Source organism: Chiloscyllium plagiosum, unplaced genomic scaffold (genome assembly GCF_037043375.1).
Source record: "Chiloscyllium plagiosum isolate Xiang-an unplaced genomic scaffold, Cpla_swu_hap1 HiC_scaffold_20, whole genome shotgun sequence".
Taxonomy (NCBI): domain Eukaryota; kingdom Metazoa; phylum Chordata; class Chondrichthyes; order Orectolobiformes; family Hemiscylliidae; genus Chiloscyllium; species Chiloscyllium plagiosum.
The window spans coordinates 62,106,621-62,130,846 of NW_028270158.1; the positions used below are offsets into that span (position 1 = coordinate 62,106,621).

General features: G+C 42.8%; 1 protein-coding gene across 2 annotated transcripts in view; it reads left to right on the forward strand.

Moving 5' to 3' along the window:
- apoltp (apolipoprotein lipid transfer particle homolog) overlaps positions 1-24,226 on the forward strand; it is a 394,813-nt gene that overhangs the window by 189,230 nt on the left and 181,357 nt on the right. For both annotated transcript variants that reach the window (XM_043711128.2, XM_087998023.1), the window contains exons 27-32: positions 4,270-4,428; positions 6,669-6,849; positions 8,977-9,188; positions 18,817-19,005; positions 20,682-20,824; positions 23,233-23,395. In XM_043711128.2, coding sequence (XP_043567063.2) covers positions 4,270-4,428; positions 6,669-6,849; positions 8,977-9,188; positions 18,817-19,005; positions 20,682-20,824; positions 23,233-23,395 — 1,047 coding nt within the window. The remainder of the gene's footprint in view (positions 1-4,269; positions 4,429-6,668; positions 6,850-8,976; positions 9,189-18,816; positions 19,006-20,681; positions 20,825-23,232; positions 23,396-24,226) is intronic.

The window sequence follows — 24,226 nt, forward strand, 5'->3', positions numbered from 1 at the left end:
GGAAAAGTTTGGAGGGATATGAGCCAAACACAGGCAAATGGTACTGCATTTTCGTGGTATTTGTTTAGTTTGGGGACATGGTCGGCAAAGACTGGTTAGACTAAAGGGTCAGCTCCTCTGCTCTATGACTGTGACTAATTAAAGGGATGTCTCCTTCGTACAAGTTGGGTCGATTTTGTCTGATCAAGCGCCAGTTGATATTTTTACTTCCACCTGACCTCTTGGGAACTTTGATAGACTGGCATCACTGCTGCTCACAACCTATTGTTCTCAATCTAGGTTGGCTTACTCTTCGGAAGAGATCTGGCTGGAGGCAGTGATCCTTTGAAAGTAATCCGTGTTGATCACAGGATTACGAAACCCAAGCTGAGAGCCATTGTTTCCTCTCTCAGATTCCCTCCGACATGATTACGACGCAGCTTCTTATGCTGAGTAGCTATTGTTAGAGTAGTGTTACTGCAGTCACACTTTATTACAGCACTATATAAACGTAGTTTGTTGTTGAATTCTGAGCAATGCGATCCCACTCATTGGCTAGTTGTGGAGTTACAAAATCATGCAGCACAGAAACAGTCTAACCAGTGCATGCTTACCAGATATCCCAAACTAAACTAGTCCCACCTGCCTGCACTTGGCCCATATCCCTCGAAACATTTTCTATTCATGTACTTATCCAAATGTCTTTTAAACATTGTAACTCTACCTGCATCCACCAATTCCTGTGGAAGGTCATTCCACATACAAGCTACTCTGTGTTTTAAAAAAAAAATCCTCATGTCTTTTTCAAATCTTTCTCCACTTCACCTTAAAAACATGCTCTCTAGGCTTGAAATTCCCCTCCCTTCGGAAAAAAAATACCTTATCTATGCGCACCATGATTTTATAAACTTCTATTTTATAAACATCCTGCACTCTAGTGAAAAAAGTCCCAGCCTAACCAACCTCTCCTAACTCAAACCCTCCATTCATAGCAACATTCTGGTAAATCTATTCTGAATCCCCTCCACCTTAATAATACCCTTCTTATCAATAATACCCTTCTTATCAATAATACCCTTCTTATCAATAATACCCTTCTTATCAATAATACCCTTCTTATCAATAATACCCTTCTTATCAATAATACCCTTCTTATAAAAAGACGACCAGAACTGCACACAGTACTCCAGGAGCGGCCTCACCAATGTCATCAACATAATGTCCCAACTCCTGTACTCAAGGAACCAAGTTTTACAAAAGCTTATTTTCCTGTTTCACTAAGAGCTGACCTTTATCTGCTTTGTCACCTCCTCAATGCCATTTTTGCCACCGCAATATCCCTACCAAGGTGAACACTAACCTCCCCTCGAGCTTCCTGCAATATTCCTTTGTCAGCCTCCAATCTTCCTCCTCCTAACATTTCCAGCTTGATTTCTTGTAAGAGAAATTAGGAAGTGGCTGGGCCAGTATTTATTGCCAATCCTTAATTGCCCAGAGAGCAGTTGATAATTCATGTGGGTCTGGAGTCACAGATCAGGTAAGGATGGCAGATTTCCTTCCTTTAAAAGGCATGAGTGAACCAGGTGGGTCTTTACAACAATCGACAGTAACTACATTGGGTTAGCTTTTCATTCCAGGTTTCTTATTCACTTCAAATTTCACCGTCTGCCGTAGTGGGAGTTGAACTTATGTCCCCAGAACGTTAGTCTGAGACTCAGGGTTACTAGGCCAGAGACATGACCACTGCATCCTGAGCATTCAGTGATGTTAAACTCTAGCTCTGTAGTGTTTGACTTACTATATTGCTATATACATTGCTATATACTAGCAGTGCTGCGGAGATTTGGATACAAGCCCCAATAAGTTATTAAAACCATAAATATTTTGAATGGAAAATTATTCTGCTGTGCACTATCAGTGAATGTAATCCTGCAATGAAAGACTGAAATTTATTTGAGTGGGAAATGCCAGTAGGATATCTCTGACATAGACATATATCAGGTATAGTTGAGAGTGGAATGGGAAAGTAGCATTTACACAGCTTTCAGGTGCAATAAAGAATGAACAAACTTAGGGGGTGACTTTTTTCTCTGAAGTGTAGGAGGTTGAGAGGTGACTTTATATAACCTTTTCTAAAACAATGAAGAGTATAGATAAGGTGAATGGCAGGTGTCTTCCCTAGGATGACGGATTTCAAGATTAGGGGGCATATTTTTAAGGTGAGAGGAGAAAGATTTAAAACGGACTGAGTGTTTTTTTTGTGTGGAATGAACTCCCAGAGGAAGTGGTGGATACGAGTGCAGTTACAACATTTAAAAGGCATTTGGATAAGTACATGAATAAGAAATGTTTGGAGAGATAAGGGCCAAGTGCAGGCAGGTGGGACTAGTTTAGCTTGGGATTATGGTCGGCATGGTCTGGCTGGACTGAGGGTGTTTCCATGCTGTATGATTCTAAATGGATGCCATTAAAACTGAGGAAAGCTTTGATGAAAAAGCTGACAGTTTCCACTCTTGTGGAAATTCAGCCCAACAAGTCCACACCGACCCGCCGAAGCGCAACCCACCCATGCCCCTACATTTACCCCTTTACCTAACACTACGGGCAATTTAGCATGGCCAATTCACCTGACCAGCACATCTTTGGATTGTGGGAGGAAACCGGAGTACCCGGAGGAAACCCACGCAGACACGGGGAGAACGTGCAAACTCCACACAGTTAGTCGCCTGAGGCGGGAATTGAACCCGGGTCTCCGGCGCTGTGAGGCAGCAGTGCTAACCACTGTGCCACCGTGCCGCCCACTTTCTGCTGCCCTCCACTTTGGAAAGATCTCTGTACCTTCACAGCTCCAAGCAAATGATCAAAATAGTGACATTTTTTTTTTCTGGATGTCAGTTTTGAGAGATATTTTTACTCTCGTAATTTGCAACTATTCCAATCCAACCCTGGCTGGTTTCCCACATTCTGTCACAGTAACTCCCTTTCTCCCGTTCACTCCCTGAACTTGCTCACCTACTTTAGCCCCCAGACAAGCAGAGCCTCCATCTTAAAATTCTCACCATGGTTTTTAAGTCCTTCCCTGTCCCCATCTATAAATTGATAAAATTCCAAAAGGACTGGACAGGGTAAACACCGGAAGGCTGTTCCTAAAGACTGGGCAGTCTGGAACCAGGGGTCACAGACTAAGGATATGGAGTAGGCCATTTAGGACTGAGATTTGGAGAGACAAATTCACCCAGAGAGGGGAGCCTGTGGAATTCTTTGCCATAGAAAGTGGTCGAGGCTAAAACATTTGAATGTTTTCAAGCAGGAGTTAGATACAATTCTTAAGGTTAAAGGGATCTGAGAGTATGGGGTGAAAGTGGGAACGACTGTGATCATATTGAATGGTGGAGCAGGCTCGAGGGGCTGATTGGCTAACTCCGCCTAATTTTGGTGTTTCTATGTTATCTCTGTAATCTCCTCTGCCCTACAACCCTCCGAGATATTTGTGCTCCTCCAATTTGCAAATCATAATCATTCCATCTTTGGTGGCCATTTCCTCAGTTGTCTGGATGCCCAAGCTCTGGAATTCTCGCCCTAAATCTCTCCGCCTCCTTTAAGACTCCTTAAAACGTACCTCTTTAACCAAGATTTCAGTCACCTGACCCAATACCCCCTCAAAATGCTCAGTATCATCCTTATTTTATAATGCTCCTGTGATGCACCTTGAAACATTTTATTACCTTAAAAGTGCTATATAAATAAAAGTTATTGTTAAACAACACAGATGCGTAAAAAGGAGGCTAAATAAGGATACAAGGTAAAAGAGAATAGAGGCTTACACTGCTAGAGTTAGATAAGAGAGACTGGGAGGTGACTCGAGTAAAATGTAAATGGTGACATGGGTTTCTTGGGCTGAATGGTCATTTTCTGGGTTGAATGTCACTTCGATGTATCATGGCGATGAGGTGTTAATGATCAATTGGAGTCTTGGTTCACCTCCTCATCCACATTGTGGCCTGGAACTGCGAGCAGTGATGGTAGAACACCCAATATTCTCTCTATCACACAGCTAACCAGGAATCTCTCCTGCACTTGCTGACCCCCATTGGTGTGTGTTGGAAGGATTTGTGGTTCTATGAAACCTGTTTCGCCCCATTACAAACACACCTTCCATTGCTGTCAAGTCTTGGAGTGGGTCTGGAACCCCAGAGGTGATGGCTCAGAGGCAGGGATAAGTACCCACCACTCCACAAGAGCTCCTCAGCTGTTTTGTACTCAATTGTGAATATCTGTGCATCCTGACAGCTTCATCTACAACATGAGGAAAGTGAGTCACGGACGCACACACAGCTTGCAATCAATTATGGAAAGCACTGGGATGAAATTAATAACAGGAAGAAAATTTTCATCACACAGCTCTTCAAGAATGACTCCAGCCTCAGTCTAACAAACTACTTCATGGAGGTAAGTCCATTGGCATCAATCTTCTCAAATTGGAAATTGGGGTTTTGGAGAGTTAGTTGCATTCTTAAAAGAAAAAGGTTGTAGCTAGCAATATCCAACTTATGTTTGTTCTTTCACTGATCCCATTGAGAGGAGCAGCAGTCTCCAGATGCTTTAACCCAACATCCTGATCTTGTTCGACTTCCTGAAGTGAGTTATCATTCACAAATAGATAGAAGGATTGTTTGTTTCCATTTACTGTTTATTCATAGTGGAATTTGGTTAATACTTGTTTTTTGCTTATCCATTCCTGGCTAATGGGTGTCGTTGGCATTTATAGCCCATTCCTAGAAGTCCTTGACAAGGGGCTGCCTTCTTGAACCATTGCAGTCCCTGAGCTGTGGGGACATGTTTCAGAGGGAGTTTCATGATTTTGACCCAGCAACACTGAAGGAACGATGATATATTTCCAAGTCAGTATAGTGAGTGGCTTGGAGGGTAATTTGCAGGTGGTAGTGTTCCCATGGATCTGGTGCCCTTGTCCTTCTAGAAAATAGGTCACTGATTTCAAAGGAGAGTTAGTTAATTTCTAAAGGTATTGTGTAGACGGTACACATTGCTGCTACTGAGCATTGGTGGTGGAGGGAGTGGATGCTTGTGGATGTGGTACCAATTAAATGGCTGCTTGGCCCTGCAAGTTAGTGTCTTGAGTGTTGTTGCAACTACATTGACTCAAACAAGTGGGAAGTATTCCATTACTGTCCTGATTTGTGCCTTACAGAGGATGGACAGGCATGGAGGAGACAGGAAGTGAGTTAATTAAAGTGTGACTTGAGAAATGAATTAGAACCTCACCTAGCTACCTTTCCTGATGTAACTTGAACCTACGTTCTTTGGAGTTTAGAAGAATGAGAGGCAATCTTGAGAGACGTAAAAGCCCCAGAAGGACTTTGACAGGATGGATGTTGTTTCTGATGCGAGGGAAATCCAACAACCTAAAGACACACTCTCAGGATAAGGGGTCTGGGATTGGGGTTAAATCTACATTGCGTTCACGTTGCCCCTCCCCCCTCCGGGTTATGAAGCCATGGAATTCTCTATGTTGGAGGGTTGTGAGTCCCTATATTGAAGAGTATTGATGAGGTGAGTAAATGACAGAGTTCATCAATTTAAGATTATCGTCAGAAATAAGAAAAGAGAATATTCTTCACAAAGAAGAAACACCAGCTCTCTTGGAGGGACAGCATGCATACCCATGGCAGTACCTGGACCTAACAGACTCAACTTGCCTAATTTGAATTTAACCAAAAGCTTGGCTATTTATTGTTGCCTGCTGTGTTCCCCATGGCAACACCCCTACCAATCTTAGTCTGCTTACCAACCAGTCAGGGCCCTCTTATTATGCAGCATAGTTAGTGTCATAGAAGTCATGGAGATGTACAGCACGGAAACAGACCCTTCAGTCCAACCCGTCCATGCCACCAGATATCCCAACCCAATCTAGTCCCACCTGCCAGCACTTGGCCCATATCCCTCCAAACCCTTCCTGTTCATATCCAGATGCCTGTTGCAATTATACCAGCCTCCACCACATCCTCTGGCAGCTCATTCCATATATGTGCCAGCTCTGCACGAAAAAGTTGCCCCCCAGATCTCTCTCACATCTTTCCCCTCTCACCCTGAACCTATGCCCTCTATTTCTGGACTCCCCCACCCCAGGGAAAGGACTTTGCCTATTTGCTCTATCCATGCCTCTCATGATTTTGTAAACCTCTGTAAGGTCACCCCTCAGCCTCCGACATTCCAGTGAAAACAGCCCTAGTCTATTCAACCTCTCCGTAAAGCTCAAATCCTCCAACCCTGGCAACATCCTTGTGAATTTTTTCTGAAACCTTTCAAGTTTCACAGCATCCTTTGATAGGAAGGAGACCAGAATTGCAGGCAATATTCCAAAAGTGGCCTCACCAATGTCCTGTACAGCCGCAACATGACCTCCCAACTCTCGTACTCAATACTCTGACCAATAAATTGTTGTACATTTTGTAATTTGATATTCTTGCAACCTGTGTCCTGACGATCTTGCATTTTGGACAATCTGTCTCTTTTCTTAAAAGCAAATTCTGTATAAATAAGCGAGTTTGTTGAGATTGATGTTAGTCCTTTCAACTGGTTACTGAATGATGAATTGCTTTTTAAGTGTCAATGTCTCTAGTTCTTTAAGTGGTAATTTAATAGTTTCAAACTAATTTACCATTATCCAGTTCACCTTGCAAATTCCAGAGAAGCAAATAAACTACAAGACCCAACTGCAGCATTCCCATTCACTGGAGGGCTACACTGAAAGCAACACACATGCTAAAGTGGTGTACAATGACAAGACCCCATTCCAGGCAGGAATTCAATGGAAGGATACATCAAAACCTAACCTAAAGAAATGGGAAGGTAGGAAGACCTAGCAACAATGCATTTTATTGGCATGTTGTCCTTCAACTTAATGATCAGAATTTTATTCAGTTTATTTTAGATTTTGATTTCTTTTAGTTCTTGTTTTTAGTCCAAGTGATGCAAATATTGATGCATGTTGGTTTTCAGATTCTCTACAAAAGACTGAATGGGCCAAAAGTTCTCATTCTGTGCCTTAATTTTGGTGTTATAATGTCTGATTTGGACGGGGAGTTACAAACAGGTTGATTTCCCACTATTAGTCTCATAGAAGGGACGTTAACAGGGGGAAAATATGGCAAAACTGGAGAAGTGGGTGAAATATGCCCACCTTCACTGGTGAAACCGGAGAATGGAGACTATGAATTATGCTCTTCATTTCAAGCTAGTCCAAGACACGGGCTTTGTTTCACTTTCATCCAGAGCAGAATTTACTACAAGAATAGTAACAAGAAAATTGGAAAATGCTGTGGAAGTTATCTGACTTACAGCACCGGAGTAATATTTCATCAACCACTTGCAATCATTCCTTTTCTCAGTATTACTCAGTTTGGAACGGTTCCATCTTGAATTCATTCTATGAGCGCACTGTGGAAAAGTGAAAGAAGTCAAAACCACAGAAGATGTAAAGGATGATACCAGAAATGTGTGGGTATGGAGTCACTTCCAGAATGGATTGGCAAATTGGGTCTCCTCTTCCTAGAGAAGACAAGATTGAGGGGACGACCAAAAAGGGGTCTTGAAAATTATGGAAGGTTTTGACAGAGTGCTTACAAAAGGAAAGCTCCCTTTTGTGGAATTTAGAGATCAACAATATTAGATATTAGTAATCCAGAAATCGCACAAGGAATTCAGGAGAAACTTGTCACCTAAAGGTTGGGTTTTCTGGAACCTACTACCTCAAGGAATGATTGAAGGAAGTAGTGTAAAGATATTGAAAGGGAAACTAGACAACGGGCTGTGAAGGAGAAGGGGACAGAGAGTGACAATGATCCATTCAGAAGGAGGCACAAGTGTAGCGTGAACATCAACAAGGACTGGTTGGGCTGAATGACCTGATTTTGTGCCATACATCCTGTGTAGTCCTAAATGTTACAGATTTTCTTGTACATGAGGCGTTGACCAGCATGTAATATCAAAAAGCTTATTTTGCAGCCTTCATTATCACCATACTGCAACTCAGAGGACAAACTGACCATGCACAAGAATGTGTCCCAGCATGTGGGTAGGTGGGGCAATTTTAAAAGGACCATACCATGCCACGAACAGGGCCGAGAATTTAGAGTGAACGTTGCTCACCATCTGGGAGCAAAGGGTGGCTCAGTGGTTAGCACTGCTCCCTCACAGTGCCAGGGACCCCGGTTTGATTCTATCCTTGGGCAACTGAAGGTGTGGAGATTGCACTTTCTTCCCATGTCTGCATGGGTTTGCTCTGGTTTCCACCCGCAATCCAAAGATGTGCTGGCTAGGTGGATTGGCCAGACTAAATTGCCTCAGTGTCCAGAGATGTTCAGGCTGGGTAGATTAGCCAATATTAATGCAGGGATCCAGGGATTGGGTGGATGCTCTTCGGAGGGTTGGTGCAGAATTGACGGGCCACACTGTAGGGATTCAGTGAAAGTACAGACGCTGAAGTGGTCAGATGCAGATAGGTTTATGCTTGACATCCCCACAATCCACTGTTTATACCAGACTCAAATCACGTACAAGAAGGCCTACCTCCCCTTGAGGTGTGAGGGCTTAACTTTATCTACAGTGTTGCATCATATTGACTTCACTGGGATGTGTTTACTGGAACTTCAAGCCCAGACATGGCCTCCCAGTCTCCAGGCAACAGGTCCATGTTTCTTAATAAAGTCTTGGAAAGGTTTACTTGTGGGTCAGCAGGAGGAGAAACATATAAACAGAGGCAAAATAACTGGGAACTAGAGATGTGCACAATGCAGCAAGACGGGGAGCTGGGAAAGATGGGTGTACAGAAAAGGACTTGGGACATGTAGATCTGGGGTGGTATTTAAAATGTTCAGAGAAAAAGTGAACAAGTTAAAAACTGTACTTGTTAAATCCTGCCTGTTGAATTGTTGTTAGCAGCCATTTGTAGAACTTTGTTTCCTAATTTCTGACAAGGTTCGTTGAAGCTAGATACGCCTTGGCTCTACCTTCATACTTTGCATAAACTGAATCAACCTCACATTCGTGCTTACCAAGCAAGTGTGGAAATAACAGCAGCAAAAGCTGTATTCGTGAAGAATTTAGTCATCTCCACCTATTATAAAAACAAAGGCAATAAAATGGAGGGAAGGATCCATATTCACACACCCAGCACCACTTATTTAAAGGTTAGTAATGGTTTACTTTCCCTTCTCTTTAAAGGCTGCACTCTGCCTTCACAATTCATGTATTGTACTGTAAATGTACTGGTCCTTCTTTTTGAACCATTTTATTTGCACTTCATTTGTGGGATTCTAGGCATTGATAGCAAGGCCAGCACTTTTTTGAATTTGCTGGTGGGATGTAGGCATCGCTGACTGGGTCAACATTTATTATCTATTCCTGGCTGTCCTTCAGAAGCTGGTGGTGAGCTGCCATGTTGAACCGCTGCCATCCATGTGCTCAGACCCACAATGCCCTTAGGGAGGGAATTTTTGGATTTTGACCCAGTGACTCTGAAGAAATGGTGATATATTTGCAAGTCAGGATGATGAGTGGCTTGGAGGGGAATTGCAAGTGCTGGTGTTCCCGTGTATCTGCTGCCCTTGTCCTTCTCGATGGTGGTGATCGTTAGTTTGGAAAGTGCTGTCTATTGGGTGAATTTCTGCAGAACAGGCTGCTGCTGCTACTGAGTGGTGGTGGACAGAGTGGTGGTGGACCTGTGGATGTAGTGCCAATCAAGCGGGCTGTTTTGACCTGGATGGTGTCAAGCTTCTTGAGTGTTGTTGGAGCTGTGCTCATACAGGCAAGTGAGGAGTATTCCACCACACTTCTGACTTCTGACTTGTAGATGGTGGACATGCTTTGGGGAGTCTGGAAGTGAGTTACTTGCCACCAGATTCCTAGCCTCTGGCCTGCTCTTGTAGCCATTGTTTTCATGTGCTTAGTCCATCTCCGTTTCTGGTCAATGGTAACCCCCATAATGTTTTTAATGGAGAATTCAATTGATTGATCAATATTATCACTTAATTGATTTAATTAAATTCCACAACTGGAACAGTAAATTCACAGCCACAAAACATCAGCCAGGGCACCTGGGTTAATAGGCCAGTGAAATTACCATTGTGTCACCGTTTCACCATACAGATAGTTCTCCTATAACATGCGTTTATTAAACACAATTGGCAAGTTATGAATTTTTTTTATATAAAGTGAACTGTTCACTGCTGCATGATTTCATCCCTGGCACTAGCTGAACAGCAAAACCCAGCCTCAAGATCCTCTGACTGCAAAATGGAAATTCAGTGTTCAGCTAAACCAGGAATGCAATCAGCTCTGCAAGCCATGAAACTTAGCTTGAAACTGGGAGTTGTAGTTTATGTTTAGAAGAATTCCGTGTTGGCATCACGTGGTCAGTCAGTTCCCGCGCTTTCTGGTGAACAGCTTTTTGAAAGGTAGTCAGTGCTGTAGTCAGTGATTTTAGTGTTAAAGTGTTAACTTATTGTGTTATTTCATTAAATCATATATTTTAATGATTTACTTAAATTGTACTATCATTTGTGTTTAGCTAACTAATTTTCTTTTGATCTTTACTAATACTTTTGGTGGGTTTGCCCCCATCCCTGTTTTTCCCATAAGCCCCATTATTTATGTTGCCCGACTTTCTATAACACAGTACCACATGGGAACGCAACTACCATGTTATAGGAGAGCTACCTGTATTTTCGAAATGTTAAACTAAACCATAGGACTTGAGGACTGGTTAATTCTACATCAGTAGAAATGCACTGAACTTCTCACTAACCATTTGGGCTCCTGTTGTTAGAAATCAAATTGGAATGTACAGGTCTTGGAGCCCGATAAAGAAATTGGTGCAAGAATTACTTTAGGATAAGACTCTTAAGAATTAGGAATAGGAGTAGCTGTTCAGCCCCTTTAGCGTGCTCCCCCACTCAGTGTGATCATGGTTGATCTGATACTCCTGACATCCACACTCCTGCATTTCCCTGAAATCCTTGATTCCCCAATTGATCACCTTGGTGGTAAGTATCATATTGAACTAAGTTGGCACAGTGGGATCTCCTATTCCTTATATCTATCAATATAACGGACTAGACTTTACAAAAGGAATATCAGTGAAGTGAACTTAAGGTGGAAATCACACCGCAACATCCATCCAATCACATATGCACCTAAACAAGTAATTGAGGAAGGAGTAAGTTACTGGGATCTGTACTGAAAATAACAAATGCTGGAGGTCACAGAAGGTCAGGCAGCATCCATGGAGAGAGAGCAAGCTAACATTTGGAGTCTAGATGACTCTTCATCAGAGCTGAAGTGAAGTGTGTGGGGGGGCAGCTTTTATGCTACAGTGGGAGGAGAGGCTGGATTGTGGATGTGGTGGGGTGTAGCAGCACTCTAGACCCCACCCCATCCCTCCCAAACTACAACATAAATGCTGACCCCTCCACGCTTCGCTTCAGCTCTATGAAGAGTTACCTAAACGTAAGCTTGCTCTCTCTCCACAGATGCTGTCTTACCCACTGAGACCTGCAGCATTTGTTGTTTTCAGGTGATTGAGGAAGTGCTGTACTCCTCCAGACACAATAATAATGACAGCTCTGCCATTAATTCACCATTTCAAATACACTAAGTAATATAAGATTGGTTTACCTCACTTGCATCTATACATTTATTACACCAGACAAAGTTAGAACGTGCGTATTCCATTGCAGGTTAATGACATAGTAACTTGTAATCTGTGTCAACTAATCTCTCAAGCACTGAAAATGATCATTTACGAGTGTGGAACCTCATTCCTACAAAAACAACTGTTCTTTCTGTCTCTCTTAAATCTGTCTCTTTCCCTTAATTCTATCTTCTTTCCCCTTTCTTGTCTCATTTTCTCTATTTGTTTTGATGTTGAATTACACTTCTTGTGATGCTCATTTAATAATTCTTCTATCTGATTTAGGAGCTAATGGGGTTGCTCATCTTGTTGACACAGGTCTCAGATACACCTGTAGAAGGTGCTGACTCTTTTGCTGTTTGATTGACAGCAACTTGTCCTGTCAAACCCACAGCCAGAGAACGGTGGTTGAATGTTCTTAGGAGCTAACAGGAGGGGGATAATCATAGAATCATACAGTACTGAAGAGTGCCTTTACCAATCTGTCCCTGTCAAATTCCGGTTCATCCCTCCATTAAGATCATCGGTGACACCTCCCAAATGTGGAACGTTCCCCTGAAGAAGCTACCTCAAATCTAAGGCTGACGTCGATTGAACATGTCATCCAATATATGAACACCATCTTTGGACACTGAAGGATGAATCTTCAATGACCATGATATTAGGTGCACTAATATCAGTGTCCTTGAAGCAGCTAACAGCCCTAGCAATGAGGCCATGATCATGTGAAACCAACTTCGTTGGACCGGACATGTGCTGAGAGAACGTGAGGACTGCAGATGCTGGAGATTAGAGTTGAGAGTGTGGTGCTGCAAAAGCACAGCAGGTCAGGCAGCATCCGAGGAGCGAGAAAGTCAATGTTTCGGGCAAAGCCCTTCATCAAGAATGAGGCCAGGAGTTCTGACTGCGAAAGCAAATCATCCTCACCCAGCTTAAAGAAGTAATTTGACCGAGAGAAGGATAAAGGAAGTGTTTCAACGTCTCCCTGAGGGCTTCTGTCAAGAACTGCAACATAGACGTCAATGTGTGGGAGACCCTCATTCAGAGAAACCGACTTGGAGGAACTTCCTGTATGAAAGGTTGCAATTGTTTGGGAATACCGGACAGCAAATACAGAAAAGGAGCCAGAGAATGGAATACCAGTAATCTAAAGGCCAAGGAGCCAATTCATTCATTGTAGACAACGCAGGAGTGGGATACAGGCATTAGTGTGGCTAGCTGCTGTGAACTATTTTTCCTGTGTGTGTTTTCAGCCCATTCCCCACCAATCCCCATGCCCCATAAGCCTCCTCCAGAAGGCTGCCACCCTCCCCCTCCTCCCATGTAACCACTTGCTGCCTACCAGACCTGCCCCAAGCACCCATTGCCAAGAGAAACGTGGAGTGTTCTCTTGTTCTGCAGCCACTGTACGTGACCTCAGTCCAAGTATTAGTCAATTAACTCCAGAATTTCTTGCACGGTTAATTGGGATTGGAATGGCTCCCTCAGACTCCGAGAGCCAGTCTCTTCAGGGACATCTTAGAGGATGCCCCAGCAAATTCCCTCAGTAATTAGAAATGCTGTGGTCTAGGATTTCCTAATCCCTCGCCGTGTCCTCCCTTGTTTGTCTCAATGATGTCTCGATCATTAAGGATACCATCCTGGGCAATGGAGTGAGCTTTTATTCTGCTCCTAAACCGGCAGAGAAGATTCCAGTTGCCCTGAGGGGTATTATCCGGGTATTATACTGTGGGTTGAGAAGGGCCTCATCACACCCAGCCTCATTTTATTCTTTATGTTTCTAAGTCTTGGCAATTTTGTAACCTTATGTTTTTGTTTTCCATTATCAACCAACACCCTCCTAATTTCCACACATCAGGCAATTCTTCCATCTGTTAAGGCATGGAGATCAATTCTTTATCCCTAACTTTAATTTTCTCCTCTGCTCTCCTTGAAGTGACATTTGCTGAAGGTCAGGTTCCATGGATAACATACAGCATTTGGTAACCCATTTAAGTGCCCGGAAAGTGGCTAAATTAAGATATGGGTGAGGAAATCCCATCTGAGCTTGATGTCGCACCTATCGCATCCAGTGGATAGATGGATATGTGGATATCACTGATTAGGCCAGCATGTATTGCCCATAGGTGGCACAGTGGTTAGCACTGCTGCTGCACAGCGCCAGAGACCTGGGTTCAATTCCCGCCTCAGGCAACTGTCTGTGTGGAGTTTGTACGTTCTCCCGGTGTCTGCGTGGGTTTCCTCCGGGTGCTCCAGTTTCCTCCAACAGTCCAAAAATGTGCAGGTCAGGTGAATTGGCCATGCTAAATTGCCCGTAGTGTTAGGTGAAGGGGTAAATGCAGGGGACTGGATCTGGGTGGGTTGCTCTTCGGAGGGTCGGTGTGGACTTGTTGGGCCGAAGGGCCTGTTTTCACACTGTACGTAAGTACATAAGTAATCTAAATTCCATGCCCCCAGAGGTGGGGCTCGAGGATTGGGCTCATTGGCCATACAAGGACCTACGGAATCCATGAGCAGTGAAATAGAAATTTTTCGGTGGACAATCATAGTCATTAGTGAATGATTGCCAATGCCACAATATGAAAGAGGCCCTTTCGGCCATCAGGTCTGTACTGCCAAAAGTAGGTTATATCGAAACAAGTCCCATTTTCCAGCACTTGACCTATAGCCTTATGTTATGACTTTCACATGCTCATCCAAGGACTATATACAGGTTGTAAGGTTACCATCCCAGATAGAGTATTCCAGACCCTTATCATCCCCTGCGTGAAACAATTTTCCTCAACTCCTCTCTAAATCTTCTGCCTTCACCTGAAGTGTTTCCCCTTTTCATTGACTTTTCACCTAAGAGAAACAGCTGCTTTCTATTAATTTTGTCCATGCCCCTCCTAATCTTATACATCTCCATTAGGTCCCTCCTAAACCTTCTCTGCTGCAAAGAAAACAACCCGAGCCTATCTCTCTTCATAGCTAAGGTGCTCTACCCCAGACAACATCCTCGTGAATCTCCTACCCACCCTCTCCAGTAAAGATACACTCTACCTATAGTGTGGTGACCAGAACTGCACACAATACTCTAATTGTGTATTAATCAAAGTTTTGTATGACTCCAACATAGAAGTTGGAAAAATTGCCTCTGCTGAATGTCATTTTTAATTTTCACCCTGTTAATTCTAAATAATCATCCATTTCGTTAAGTATCACGAATCATTCATAATATAATCTGATTGTAATCCTATATTACACTTTAGTCTTAATTGATGATATTAAGGTAAAAGTTACAGTGTTAACATAGATCTTTGGAGAATTACTGAGTCACAAATATTAAATATTTGAATTGGAGAGGATATAGAAAAGGTATAGGAGTATGACTCCAAGTCTGAGACATTTCAGGTATGAGGAATGATTGAAAAAGTTGGGAGTGTTTTCCTGACAGAGAAAGCTAAAATAATGTTTGATAGAGGTTTTCAAAATTAGGAGGTTTCTGGATGGAGTGGTTAGGGAGAAATTGTTTCCATTTGTAAGTTGATCAAGAACCAGGCGGCACAGTTTGGAAGTATTTTTCAGAAGAATCAAATTTGAGCTGAGAACAACATTTGACCCAGTGAGTAGTTAAGGCCTGGAATGCACTGTCTGTGGATGTGGTGGAGGTGGGTTCATTTGAGGTATTCAAGAGGGCAATGAACGATTACAGGGACGGGAAAAATCAGGAGCTCAAAGTCAGTGCAGACACGACGGGATGAATGGCCTCTTTCTGCACTGTAACAATTGATATTCTCTAATATTGAGAACTTTAGCTTGTGAAGTTAGTAGTGCAGAATAAAATTCAACAGAATCAACCTCAGTTATTAAAAGGAAGTTTAATGCAGTTGGCACAAACTGAGGCACAGGGATAAATTCCAAGTATTCAGCAGAAAGAGGGATCCAAGCTCACCCACATTGTTACTGATTGGTAAGGACTCTGTATTTGGCTAATTATCCATCCAGAGTTAGGTCCTGTTAGTTCAAACTGCGTCATCTCCAATCAGATGCGGTCTTGGTTTATCACACATTACCACTGCACTGTTTAATGGAACTTCACCAGGTTTTATTGCAAAATGTGGCCTCAATATTAACTGTTCCCACCCTCAATCCTATGATGACCAGGTAAAGATTGAAGATTGACATACAGGGAACACATGGGTAGCACTCACATATACACTACCTGCCTCATTTATTCTGTCCAATACTGGGATCTTCACAAAACATTGGGATTAATCAGCGCTACATTTAAATTGGGGATCCCCCAAAGTGTTTGGGAATCCTATTTAAAAATTCCTGCTTTTGTAAAAAGGAGAACAGAGGGTGGCAGGACCTGTGCACGAGGAGAGGTTGAATCGGTTAGGATTATATTCAGAAGAATGAGAGGTGATCTCAGAAACCTGTAAAATTGTAACTTGATCGGGTCAATGTAGGAAGGATGTTCTGGTAACAGGAATTCCAAATCCAGACGTCACAGTGTAAAGATATTTTTAAAAAGTTTGGATTGTACAAGGATGGGAAGGGTTTAGAGAGATATGAACCAAATGCAGCCAATTGGAACTAGCACCATGGTCAGCACGGACCCGTTTGGGCTGAAGGGCCTGATTCCATGCTGTATTACTCTATGATAGTAAATGTGGTAGGCTGTTTACGACTGAGGATGAGGAGAAAGATCTTCACCCAGACAGTGATTAGATTAGATTAGATTAGATTAGATTAGATTAGATTACAGTGTGGAAACAGGCCCTTCGGCCCAACAAGTCCACACCGACCCGCCGAAGCGAAACCCACCCACACCCCTACATTTACCCCTTACCTAACACTACGGGCAATTTAGTATGGCCAATTCACCTAACCTGCACATCTTTGGACTGTGGGAGGAAACCGGAGCACCCGGAGGAAACCCACGCAGACACGGGGAGAACGTGCAAACTCCACACAGTCAGTCGCCTGAGTCGGGAATTGAACCCGGGTCTCTGGCACTGCGAGGCAGCAGTGCTAACCACTGTGCCACCGTGCCGCCCACCAGTACCTGTAGAATTCTCTGCCGCAGAAAGTAGTGGAGGCTAAAACATTGTATGATTTCAAGGAGGAGTTCATGGAATCCCTAAAGCAAGGGAGCAAGTCATTCAGCCCACACAAACCCTCCAAAGAGCATCACACCCAAACCACCTCCCTACCCTTTCTCTGTAACTCCACATTTCCCATGGCTAACCTACCTAGCCTGCATACCCCTAGGAACTTTAGGCAATTTATCATGGCCAATCCGCCTAACCTGCTCATCTTTGGACTGTGGGAGGAAACCAGAGCACCCGGAGGAAACCCAGACAAACACAGAATGTTCAAACTTCGCACAGTTAGTCGTCTAAGAGTGAAATCTTACCCGGCTCCCTGGTGCTGTGAGGCAGCAGTACTAACCACTGAGCCACCGTGCTGCTGTAGTTGGATTTGTACTTGGGGCTAAAGGGATCAAAAAATATGTGAGAAAAGAGGCATGGGCTATTGAGTTGGATGATCAACCACAATCATAAAAAATGGTGGAGCAGCCTCAAAGCGACAAGGTTAGGCACTGCTAATAAAGTCCTGCTATAAGCTCAGCAATGCTTGCTTCTTCCTGGGACTCATTTAGGTTCTTCAGCTTCCCTGCCCCCTCACCATTACCTCCCGTGTGAATGATTAGATTAGATTTCTTACAGTGTGGAAACAGGCCCTTTGGCCCAACAAATCCACACCGACCCTCCGAAGAGTAACCCACCCAGACCCATTCCCCCTGACTAATGCACCTAACACTATACACAATTTTAGCTTGGCAATTCACCTGGCCTGCACATATTTGGATTGTGGGAGGAAACCGCAGCACCCGGAGGAAACCCACACAGATACGGGGAGAACATGCAAACTTCACACAGACAGTCACCCGAGGGAGGAATTGAACCTGGGTCCCTGGCGCTATGAGGCAGCAGGGCTAACCATTGAGCCACCGTGCCGCCCTAAAACTGCCAATCTAGAATATAATCCCTACAGTGTGGGGCAGGTGATTCAGCCCACACTGACCCATCCAGACCCCATCCCTGAAACCCTGGATTTTCCAAAGCTATTTCCACCTGGCCTGCACATCCCTGGACACAATGGGCTAAAGGGATCAAAACATATGTGAGAAAAAAGGCATGGGCTATTGAGTTGGATGATCAACCACGATCATAACAGATGGTGGAGCAAATGGTTCATGTGTGGAATAAACTTCCAGAGAAAGTGGTGAATACGGGTGCCGTTACAAAGTTTAAAAGACATTTGGATAAGTTCATGAATAAGAAATGTTTGGAGAGATAAGGGCCAAGTGCAGGCAGGTGGGACTAGTTTAGTATGGGATTATGGTTGGCATGGACTGGTTGGACCGACAGTGTTTCCTATGCTGTATGATTCTATAACTGGAAGCAGCTGCTGTTTTGTGAACTTGAACCAATTGTATTTGTAACCTGCCCTTGTTTCCCTCCCCCCAACAAAAATGGTTGGTTTTGTATCTGGGGGTGTGATAGACAGTTTTCAATTCCTGGAATCATTTTTGCAACAGCAGAGAGATTCAAATAACTTGCTTGTAGAAGAAACGGTGGACACTTTTAAACTTCAGACAGCCTTTATTCACCAAGAACTTTTCCATCTTCAACACAGCATGTTGAAAAGCTGCTGCGTCTGGAGCTTTAACTCAGAGTGAACGATTTATCTGAATTACAATCTGCTTTAGTTCAGATCAGTCTGAAATGAAATGCGAATTTAGATAGTGAAACTGTTAAGTCAGTAGAGATGAATGCTCGAGATGTGGGAGTGAATTTTTGGTATTGTTGCAGCTGTTTCAACAAATGGGATGATTGGAAATAAAGAACAATTGATTCTGATCAGAAATCATAAATGATAAGATTTTCTATAACTTATATCATTTAACTACACATCCTCATTTTTTCCTTCTGGATATTATATTTCCTTTTTGTAATACATTTGATTTCAATCTCAAAACAGATGATGGGCCCGAGGACAATTAAAAAGAGCTGTAATAATAGTAATGGTTAAAAGGGTGAGCTTTCTCACAGTGTTATACATACTTTTTTCAGGCATCAACTTTTGGACACATTACTGAAAGTTTGTTCAGGAGCCACAGTGAGGTCGTCTCCCTTTGGAATCTTCCCATTAAGAACAAAATCCTTGTGGAAAGTAAAGAGAAACTCAAGTCTGCCTCGTTTTGGCTAAAGCATCAGAAGAAAGAGTTTAATTTCACAGCTAACTACACAAGTAGAGAGGAGGTGAGACCTTCCAGTTTGTGGAGTGGGGAATGCAGTACAGTGCGATGTTGCTCATTCCCATGTGTGATGTATCTTCATATCCAACATAGGCACTAAGATCAAGTCTTTTTTTTTCTATGCTTCTTCGGTTTCTGCTCTGCTTCAAAGCCCATTTTTAATGTTTACCAGGGTTTGAATGGAAGACAACTCCTGATAACTGTCCGAAAGCTGCTAGTTGATAGTTAAAGCCTGCTCCCTACTGCCTATTCCCTCTGTATAATAAATGATTGAATGACCATTTTCTATGTAATTAGTTTGTACAGCCCTGTACGGTCTCTTCCTAAAATTCTATGTTGAATGTTTGAGACAGAGAGAGTCATATGGGTTACAGCACAGAAAAAGGCCCTTTGACCCATCGAGTCTGTGCTGGTCAGAAACACTCGACTACTCTTACAGTGTGTCCATAGCCCCACCACCCTCTAGGTGAAAGCATTTTTCCTGTAAACCTCCTGCCCCCTACTAGAAATGTATGCTCCTTGGTCATTGAAACCTTCAGCAAGGGAAAAGGTTTATTCATGTCTACCCTATTGATGCCTCTTATAATGTTATACATTTCAGTCATGTTCTTCCTCAATCTCCGCTTTAACGAAAACATCCCCAGTCTGTCCAATCTCTCTTCATAACTGAAACTCTCCAGCCCAGGCAACATCCCGGTAAATCTCCTCTGCACCCTGTCCCAGTGAAATAATATCCCTCCCATAATGTGGGTTGCAAAACTCCACATGCTATTGTGTGTTGTTCTGGAATCCACATTATAGCAACGATGTGATAACACTGGAGAGGGTGCAGAGCAGAATAACACCAGTTGTAAAGCTGATTGCTACCTGAAATAACTCCACGGAGACCGGTACCCCATTACCAAGATGTCTTTTGTTTACACGTGCACAGTATGTGAACGCTGATCAGCTCTCACAGAGCCAGTCCCTATAGTGAGGAGGATCCCCAAGAGTCCTGTGTATTATCAGTCAGCCAGGGCTCCCTGACTGTCCCAGGTTAACAGTTCCAATCAGGGATCTCCTGGCCAACCTCGTTCCAGTGACCCAACTTGATACTTGTAAGTTACTCATTCAAGATGATTTGCAGAGACACTTTGTCCTATTTATTGAGTGGTTTTCCTGAAATATCCTGACTTTCAGACTCTAAAACTATATTCTGGAACAGGAACCTGAAATTTACAGGTGCCAGTATCACCAGAAGGGCTACTGTTTGAGCAAAAGCATTGTGAGAATTTTCTATCATTCACTTTAAAGTTACAGTTGCATCAAATGTGCTGTTGTCCTGACAATCCTTAAATTTTAGCATTTAGAAAGGCGGTGTTCAAATTCTGGGGGATTGGATTAGTTTCTTTCTTTCTTCGAACCTATGGTGCTAGCTGGCATCACTGGAGTCCTGATCTAACCAACCTCAGCTGGTTAAAGCCAGATGTACTCCACATTGAATGAAATAACATTTGCAGTCACTGAAGTGTTTTCATGTGTGTCGAAGGCAGGATCAAAGGAAAACGTTTTGTGGCTTTGGCAAAATCATTGAGGTTTGGCAAGTCATCCACATAAAATAAATAACAGGAGAACTACATCTCTGGTTTCAAATGAAGCAATATTTATTGAGAAATCCTTTAACCTGCTGTTAATTCACAGCCAAAGAAGAAAAGGAGCATTGCAGTGATGGCCCTTTGGACAGACGGTAAGAGCCCACCATTGATAGTGCAGTTGAATGGACAAATCGAGGAATTGAAGAGGGAGAAGATGTTTTTCCAGAACCGTGCATTAATTCAATTCAGGTGATATTTGTCATTCCTCAAACCTGACTCTGTTTCTCAGTATCACTGCCGGGGTTGGGGGGAGGGGGTTGGGGGGGAGTGGGCACTGAGATAGCTGTGTGGTCTTCATTTGGAAACAGCTTCGAAATAAACCTTGCTCTCAAACATTTTTGAGAAAAGGGGATATACTGTTGAAGCTATACAACTCATACTCCTCAGGATAGAATTGCAAAAATACCAAATATCAAAGAGAATGACAACTATTACTGCATGTGTGAGAGGGTGCTGATTGGTTGGCAGGTCTAGTCAAAGTCGACTTGCCAACCATTCAGTATTCCCCTTTTTTATGTAATATTTTGCTGCCTTTGAAATTTGGTATTCTTGCATCTGTCCTGATGAGTGCAAGATATGAAGTTTCAGCAACATGTGGAATGTTTCTTTTCAGCAATTTCATAACGTGGTCAAAGGACCCCAATTGGATACAGGCACACTTCTCTAAACAAGATTAGAGTGATGCTGGAAAAACACTGCAGGTCAGGCAGCATCCAAGAAGCAGGAAAATTGAAATTTTGGGCAAAAGCCCTTCATCCGACCTGCTGTACTTTTCCAGCACCACTCTAACCTTGACTCTAATCTCCAGTATCTGTAGTACCCACTTCCGCCACACGACACTAATGTCTGTTGGATGATTGTGATGCTATTTCTTCGGTGGTGATGTATAAAAAAAATCAGGCCCCAGCATACATTGTTAAAGAAACAGAAAAGATTTGCAAGGATGTTGCCAGGGTTGGAGGGTTTAAGCTATTGGGCAAAAGTGAGGACTGCAGATGCTGGAAATCTATTGGGAGAGGCTGGATAGGTTGGGGCTGTTTTCTCTAGAGCGTTGGAGGCTGAGGGGTGACCTTTATAGAGGTTTATAAAACCATGAGGGGCATGGATAGGATAAATAGACAAGGTCTTTTTCCCAGGGTAGGGGATTCCAAAACTAGAGAGCATAGGTTGAAGGTGAGAGGGGAAAGATATAAAAATGGATCTAAAAGAGTAGATATTTTCATGGGGAATATACGGAAAAAGCTGCCAGTTAAGTGGTGGAGGCTGGTACAATTACAACATTTAAAAGGCACCTGGATGGGTAAATGAATATGAAGGGTTTAGAAGGATATGGGCCAAATGCTGGCAAGTAGGACAAGATTAATTTAGGATCTTGGTCAGCATGGATGAGTTGTACTGAAGGGTCTATTTCCATGCTGTTCAGCTCTAAGACTCTATAACTACTGTAAGCTATAATGGGCTATCTGAGTGTTGTTCACATTTCTATTAGTTTTCAGTCCAAATGTCCACTTCTGCTTTCCACATTGTGAGTTATCTCTATGACTGCAAACAGTAAATTGCATGGAAAATAAAACAATGAACTGCAGAAACTGAAGAAGTAAATTGCATGACCCTGGCACCCTTTAGGTGCTTTGTTGTTGAATGGTAATGCTACTCTGTCTTCATTCAACCGGAACTTGAGTACTGCATGACTGGCAGGATTTTGAATAATACACATCAAATGCTATGAGAACTGATGAAAAGCCACAATGATAGGGAAATAGAAGGAAGTGAAGGGGGCAAATTCAAATGATCAACACAGGCCCATTAATATTTAGTCCAGTGAATTCCTCTATTGGATTCCTATTTCAGAGTTCACAGAAAGGTACTGGCCCAGAATTTGTCTGAATGGGATATCTCCTTTCACGTCCCGTTAGACTTATCCCTCACCTCAAAATGTCCTTGCAGTGAGAGTTGTTGAAAGTGTAGGCTGATGATAGAAACTAGCATTGGAGATCTTGGTGAATGTGAAGTCCAGTCTTCCACCTTGTATACAATCTGAATGAAGTCTAGAGAAAAGAAAACACAGAGGAATGACAGAGAAGGAAATTGGGTGAATTAGGGTCAATTCTGTTGCAGAAAGGGAAAGGAGACTGGGATTAAGGAAGAAACAAAAAAAAATACAGACAGAAAAAATTGTAAAAAAAAATTTAAAATTTAAAGTTCTATAATTCTATTTAAAAAAATTTCTTCCTGCAGGAATGAGTTTTGACAGTTTAAATTCTTCCTTACTCAGTCAAATAAGTTAATTGAATTGATAGGAACATAAAGTATGATTATTAAAGGTCTCCCTACTCTGGTAAATACCATCCCAAATTTTTTTCAGTTATACATAAATGCAGCCATTGAATGAAACTCATTGGATGTTTAAGCTCTAGATTTCACCAGGATAATGGCAAGTCATCCAGTGGTTTGTGGCAACGGGCAACTCACAGGGCATGGCTTGTTCAGGACAAATTACTGTACAGCTTTCATCCAAATGACAGCATGATCGTTATTTTGTTTTTGCAGCAAATTCCAAGCCTATATTCATTTGATTCTGTGCCTCATTTTTGTAGCCATCCTTTTAAACTGCCAATACCAGAGAACATCCTCCTACAGGAGACTTTCACCGTAGACAAGAAAAAGAAACACTATGTTTTGGAAGTGAAAGCTTTGGTGAATGAGAAAGATGAAACAATTCACACACTCATCCTTGGATATCAGCCTGAGAAACCTTACGTAAGTAGTAAAAATCAACACAAATAGCTGAGTGTCTAGACCAAGGACTTTTAAGCCATGGTCATCTTTTACCTACGCTCCCTAAGGAATTAATCTGTCTAATATCTGCTTCATAAATGTTGCATTATTTCAAATAATAATCATTTCTGTTAAGAAATTTTAAGATCCTTTCCCCTATAAATTATTCCAAGTGGAATTGGTCCGAACCCTTCCTAAATTCCCTGTTGACATACACATTCACCGTCCCTTCCCAACTCCACTGGAATTAAGTTTGTGACAACAACATCCATAAGTCATTCGTTCTACCCCATCACCAATTGAGGGGGTCCCTGGAATTAACAGATTGACAAACAGGCCTGGTACCACGCCGTGTTCCTGGGGAACAGCCTCGGGAAGGGCCAACTTAATCAAAGGCATCTGCGCTTGTTCAAGCAAATGGGCATAGACTGAAAGAGTGCCCATTGGGTGTCTGCACCCTTATTGAAGGTGTCCTGTGCACTCCTTACCCCAACCCACAAGCTGAGAAGACCCCACCCCCCTTTCTCCCTCACAATCTGGAACCTTGCTCCTCGAATCCTGGACTATGGGCTTGCTCTTCCACACCTTCCCGTGTGGACCTGATATGGATCCCTCCCCTTGTGGCTCTAATTGCAACTGAATACCTGTTTGTGTCTGGGTTGATGGAATATACAACAGGCCTTTTTTTTTGTTTATAAGAGGGTTTCCTGCCAGGAGACAAGACCACCCTCATCAACAATGGACCCTAGATGCGGCGAAAAGGCTTTTGTTATTCCTTGCTTCTTAGTGTTTGTGTCTTGGTTGTGTCCCCTC